Source organism: Drosophila tropicalis, unplaced genomic scaffold (genome assembly GCF_018151085.1).
Source record: "Drosophila tropicalis isolate 14030-0801.00 unplaced genomic scaffold, ASM1815108v1 contig_859, whole genome shotgun sequence".
Classification (NCBI taxonomy): domain Eukaryota; kingdom Metazoa; phylum Arthropoda; class Insecta; order Diptera; family Drosophilidae; genus Drosophila; species Drosophila tropicalis.
In genome coordinates this window covers 4,062,266-4,069,237 of record NW_027173353.1, presented here as the reverse complement: position 1 = coordinate 4,069,237, position 6,972 = coordinate 4,062,266, and the positions used below count along the sequence as shown (strand labels likewise).

General features: G+C 35.2%; 1 protein-coding gene across 1 annotated transcript; it reads left to right on the top strand.

Annotated features, from left to right (window-relative positions):
* The first annotated feature begins 2,154 nt into the window (after positions 1-2,154).
* Positions 2,155-6,940, top strand: HHEX (Hematopoietically expressed homeobox). The gene is made up of 2 exons (XM_068296519.1): positions 2,155-2,686; positions 6,468-6,940. Exons 1-2 carry the CDS (start codon positions 2,155-2,157, stop codon positions 6,938-6,940), a joined length of 1,005 nt encoding a protein of 334 aa, XP_068152620.1.
* Positions 6,941-6,972: the final 32 nt, after the last annotated feature.

Here is a 6,972-nt window from a genome sequence, read left to right as displayed (position 1 = left end):
TGTCGCCTTGTGATTCATTATTATAACAAATACATAAATATCCGATATACTTAAGGTTCGTGTGCAAAATGAATAGTTGCTTGAGGATGTGGGGATTTTGTTAGGAATTAAAATGAAATGTATGATAGTAAATGAACAAGTGTCTAAGCCAGAGGGCATATTTTATTTAAAGTTCGATAGCGAAATGGAAAAACCATTTCAATTATAATTAAACTAATTAGCCACACACGAGGACTTGTCTAAGATAGATTTATTGGCTATAAAAAGGGTCTTATTTCAAAAACAAAAACTGAATTCTTATTCTAAATTGGGCACATAATGAACACCTTTTAACAACAATCTTCAATCAGCTTTCTTTCATGGGAACCTAATCTATATGTATGTAGGTCTTAAACCTAAATTGATTCATTGCAAAAGATTGGGTAGTTCTGATAGATTATGTTTTCCCACCCACATTCATTCACACCTTTTGCTAACCACACACCCAAATAAAAACCCACAAAAGAAAGAATAACAAAAGATTCTGTTCTACGACTACTGAAATATGAGACTTATCTGAACGATACGAATGGGGGCAACCTGAAAAAAAAAAACTAAATATCATATAGTCGGTATCTACATACACACATATATATTTGGTATCTTTCTCACCAACAACTACAACTACAACTAAACAATAAAAATAACAACAATTAGGAACATTTTATCGCCCAACACACAAGGCCCGAAATCGAAGGTAATCCATCATCTCAGAGGCTTAAACGAGGAGACCATTTGATAAGAATAAAGAGAGAGAGAGACTATTCCTCACAACTTCTACATACCTTTTCTTCATAAATTGTTTCACAAAGCCCCCCCACTGTACCCCCTCCGTGCCGCATTATAGAAAAATAACAACAAATACCAAAATTTCGATTACTCAATCAAAGCGATATCGGCAGTGGGAAGAGATGGACAGTTCTGGTTCTAAGTGTGGGTGTATATTGGTAATTCTAATTTGTTTACAACAACAATAAACCAAAATAATTTAACAGTAGTCTCTCTCTTTCTCTCTATATACATATATATGTATAGCCCTCTCTGTCTTTTGTAAATGTATGTGTATATATGTACGATCCCCTAACCGAATACGACCAAGTACCCGACCAAGCGATAACTGATAATGGGTGATTAACAATTATTTGATCAAAAGTACCGACCTGAGCTCCTATAGTCATTGAGTGTTGAGGGAGTTGAGGAAGTTGCGGGTGCAACATCATTTTGAGGGTAGTTCTAAGTGTATATGTGTGTGTTTAATAAGCACCGAGGGTTTTGATTTATATGACTGGTGGATCGGCGATTGGGTGGTGTCGTCGTCGTTTATTGTCGTTGTCGTCGTCGTTGTTGTCTGCAATTGGAAACTCGAGGAGCCATATTTCCCTCGTCTTATCAATATAGATGGATGGATGGCTGGTAGTGGTAGCCATAGCCCATATGCCTACCACCTATAACCAGAGCATTATCTATGTACATACGTAAATGCCTACACCTAGAATGTCCACACTGAAAGAAATACATAGAAATAGCTAGGCAATCTTTAAGTAAAACGGAAGTTTTTATATAGCCAGTAGAGCCAGGAGGATCAAGGGATTGAGTAAACAAAACAAGGGTCGCCAAATTCCTATTTAAGAAGCAAGATAAGATCAGATTTTCCTTTAAGCCAAAAACATATAAAAAATTGATGTTAAACGACGACTTAAATATTCAAATATTTTGGTTAAATTCTTTTTGTTTTCTCTTTCAAAATCAAAGAATCTATAAACTTGATCATTTTTGACTCTATATATTGTGAAAACTTCAATCAATACCATTCAAATTGATAAGAAATTTTATTTGGAAACCAAGCCCCTTTTTTTCTTTCAGTGTACCAGTCATATCTACATACCGCTCTATTATACTGTTAATATTGATATCTTACCCCATTAGCACAACATTATATGTACAATCTATTATATTCTGTGAAATCAGATTTAGGTACAATTTATTGGGCCCTGGAACTGAGGACTGACTGAGAGACCAATTCCGAGTGCTCGCAATTATTTTAGTTCACCGTCGGCGACCAAAGAAGTCGCCTCGCCACGCTCCGGTAGTGTCCACAAAAAATAGATTATCATTATGGAAAACCAAATTGCCAAATCTAGTAATAACAAATCCTCATTCTCTATTGAGAATATATTGGAACGGAAAAGCTCAAGTCCCAATAATAATAATACAGAGAGTGCAGTTTCAATCAAAGCGTATCCGCATCTTTCATTACCGCGCCGCGTATCCGCCTGTCATAGTCCAACAGCAGTGACCACATCCAGTAACAACACATCTACCGGCTCAACATCGTCGGCAGCATCATCAATTGCCACAATCTATGATCTATCACGCGAAGCAATGGCCGCACAATATGCCATCAAGAATCTGGAATCCACAACTGCGGCAGCCGGAACACTGCTCTCGCCCACAACTCTGCGCTTCAATCCACCCACACCAATGTATCCAGATCCCGCCTCGTTATTCTATCAGCAAGTTCTCAACTTGCAGAAGAATCCTTCGCTCTTTATGCCCCACTTTCAGGCGGCAGCTGTGGCAGCAGCAGCTGCTGCCCAACCGACGGCAGGCTACTGCGATCAATATGCTCCGTTCCTGGACTGCGAAGGTGGGTAAACTTACAAATATTTATAAGATCAAGTATGATCAATAACTATATGAACGTCTAAAATATTCTGCATCCAATCTGATTCGGTTATAAATATTTTATTAAAGTTAGGCGGGATTAATATGTCTTTGATATAAAAAAGTTAGAGCTTCCAAGTTTCAATAGAATTTCTAAAATTTTCCCTATAAGATTCGATCTTTCCATCATGGACACACCCAACAAATATTATTCTTTGGAATCTTTGAAGACTTATCCAAAGATTTGTATAATAAAACATTATTATATTTCTTCGAAATGTGTATAAATTTTGATATATGTATATAGATCTAAATGCCCACAATCGTATACAATTATTAGGAAATTTTCGACTCCCTAATCCCTAAATATCCTAAGACATTAGCCAACATTCAATTGAGTGAAGACAAAGTTCTAACAACAATCAAAATGATTGAAAACTTAATATTTTGAATATTTTTGAAATTTACTTGTATAGAAAAGATTTTTTTTTAAAACTGTTTTGAAAGAACTAAAATGAATTATATTATTTGTCATTTGCCGTTTTAGATTAACTTTAGGGGTAAATAATGTTTTTAGAGGTCGCCAAAATGTAATAGAAAGATTCTTTTTAATTCCTTCTGTGTTGAAAATGTCTAACATTAGTTTTAGATATTAAGACTTAAGTACTTAAGATTTATAAAATCACGATCCTTTTTTTTTCTTGTAACTTACTTTCCTATTGCGTCCTTCATGTTGAAATTCAATTAAATACTATATCTAATTAGGTTTCTCAATGCCATATTCAATTACTTACTTAAATTACTTTGATTTTTGCCCTTTCTGTGGGCTTGTATATACTTAGTAGTTACTTTTGTAAGATAAGTCCCTTAAGTCTTGCACTGATGAGTCAATAGAATTTACTTTTGGTTACCCAATGTCCAAGGTTTAGTTAATTACGCCATTCATAATGTTATTGGTCAGAATTTTTATGATTTATATATACTTACATATAGTTTGTATAATTAGCATTTGTTTATGTATATAGACCGGATATGAGTCAACTAATTTTCTTTCATTCAAGAAATGAACGAGCTTTTTAATTATTAATTAGGTTTCAAAATGCTGATAAAACAATAGAAAGAAAGAGAGAGAGAGAGGGAGACAGGGAGAGAGAGGGAGGATAGCAAAAAAGGTTAATATCTAAATATTTTATCTTACATTGGCAATTGTTAATCGTCTATGATAGATTACTTTATGATTCCGAAAAAACCAAACATTTCTATATAAACTATTTCTATTTGCTGCCAATGAACTTGAGAATTAATACCATAAAATACTTATAGGTAGGTGAGACCCACAAAAAATTAGAATAGTTAAAACCTTTGAATATATATCGATTCCATGCTTTGATCCCACATTAAGCTATCATGATTAATGTGGAGAAGAGAAAGTGGGATGAGAGTATACAGAGATTGTTGTGTTTGTCAAAGTCAAGTGTTGGCGCCAATGCCACTTGAATCCAAATGTGTTTCTCATTCCTTGTGCATTTCGGACTCCCAACACATTGTGGGTGCACTGGTAACCCCATCCCTAACCACATTTATTTCCAATTCTAGTTGTTATTATTACAACTGATAAAGTCGTAGGAACTCGTTCCAATTCACGCAAAGATTGGCGCACATAAACGGGTGCCCACTTCAACTAGTCGTCACCAAACACACACACACATCAAAAAATATATGAAATATTTTCGGGGATCGCTTATCAACAAATATGACAAATATTTGAAATTGAGGTGAGAGCCATCTAGGCAAACTATTTATAAAAACTACCACTAGAAAATAAAGGGGTTGAAAATGGGAATATGCACTATGTGGGAAACTTTGTCAGTCATTGATTCTCAGAGATTAATTTAATCTAACATAATGGTTGTAACCTGTGGAATGAATGACTTCAATTGTTAAGGAATAGGGATCTATTACATAATCTCTTTAAGTTGATAAGGTCAAAAAAAGGTCTTAAAAAAAGTCTTACCAACTCGTAGGATCTCAAAAGTGTTGCGATGTGAAAGAATTTAGGTTTTTTTAATTTAATATTTAATGTTTATATTATCAGAAATTAGCCTCAATCCTAATCTCAAGATATGACTTCATTCATAATTTCTACTGATACCCGATGTTCGATGTCTAAAGATTTTCTTTACTCATTGATTGCACTACTTAGCATAAAATAAAATAACTTAGAAGATTATTTCCACTATCTGTGGACTTTAGAACATAAAAATTCTTTAAATTGACAAAAAATGTCGAAATTATGAAATGAAAACTTTAAAATGAGAATTTTAAAGTTATATCTATAATGTTCCTAAACAAAATAGGACAAATTTAAGTATTTTAAAGCTAAAATTTGCAATTTTGTTGTGCAGTGTTATTAATATTTCCGCTTTCTAATTGATTAAGCAAAAGATTCTTAACGTAAAATGACAGAATTCTGCATATGCCATCTAAGTATGGAACTTGATTTGATTATTGTAATTTTTTATTTTGGAAACACTTGACCAACATCCGCTTATTTCAGGCAGAGCATTGATAAGTTCGTCTAGCCAATCGATTTGAACGATTTCAAGTGGCTTATCTAAGACAAAAAAATGCTATTAGAGGCGATTAATAGGCGCTGTCCATCATCTTCTTGTAAGATAACCAATTGCCTACGCTTGTGGCACTAAGGAGCAGTAGCTTGATATTTTTTTTAACATGGGACATTATAAAATAATAACAAATTTAATATTGAAAGATTAGGGCCAATGAATTGGTTGGCTAAATGGGCAAGAGGGAACGGGGGGGAAACAGGTGTTGGTCAGGCTGCTTATCGCACACTTAATAAAAATAAGCGTTAATAAGTCTATTTGTAACAATTTAAATTATGACATTTGATTTCTGGGGTATTTTTTTTTTTTGTCAATAGGTTGAGGTAAGTTTGGACAAAAATATCAGCATTATTTCAGCATGATTTAATTGTAGCGAAGTGCGAATTTCCGTTTCATCATCAATTGTTATCAGAGACTCACCTTCACCCCACTTGAAACCGGGAGCGGGGTGTATAATGGAAATCATAGGTACAATTCGAATTACTTGTTGGGGCGAGTTTTGATTTTGATTTTGGTTTTGTTTTTTTGGGTGCTCATTACTGATAACATGAAATTATGACAATTGAGTTGAGTTGAGAGGTGGGAGAATCAATTTGATTGCCACTGCTTTGCTTTGGGTGGGTATGAGGCACAATACTTACTTATTTCTAATAAAATACATACTCATGTTTCGCAATGGCGTCGATAGTGCCTCCATTTACAAGTGGGCGTTGACATTCCCCCTAACTGATATCTGGACGACTCCAACTTGTGCACATGTTTCCAATTGGAATATACATAGCTAGTCGTAGTAGCTTGTCCGACCTGATAAGGGCCGATTGGACGATTGGGCAAATGAATGATAGAAAAGGACAGACGTGAGATTGAGTGGCAGAGCTTAAAATCAAAAGTAGCCAATCGAAATCGAAAGATATCATATATGAATCGAATTGATAAGTATTTCTATATATTTCAAATGCCTGCAACTTGCCTAGATAGTAAAGCTTATTAGATAGTTAGTTAAGGAGTGAAGAATACAAATTTAACTGATATATTATAAATATATATTCACTTGCTGGGCCACATTTCAACATAAAACAAAGAATTTAGTTAAACTCCATTTAATCTTGAAATTTTTCGCATTTTGTTCTTTTCTAGGATTTACCAATCCAGCCACTGCAGCTGCTGCCCTCTATTGCAATGCCTATCCGGCGGCTAGTTTCTACATGTCCAACTTTGGAGTGAAACGTAAAGGGGGCCAAATCCGTTTCACCTCACAGCAAACCAAAAATCTCGAAAGTCGATTTGCCAGCTCCAAGTATCTGTCGCCCGAGGAGCGACGTCATTTGGCATTGCAATTGAAACTAACTGATCGTCAGGTGAAGACTTGGTTTCAAAATCGTCGCGCCAAGTGGCGAAGATCGAATCAAACGAAGAGAAGTCTGGGCACAGTCCACACTGCTCCAACGGCACCGAGCTCAACTAATCCGAGTTCTGCTTATGGCAATTTAACACAAATGTCTGCAAATCGACGAGGAGGTGCCCAGCAAAGCGATGAGGAGGATCGCATGTTTCTATCCGAAGATGATGATGATGACGATGAGGATGATGATGGGGAGGCGTTAGATTGAATAAATTTTATTTAGTATACAGAAAACTGTTG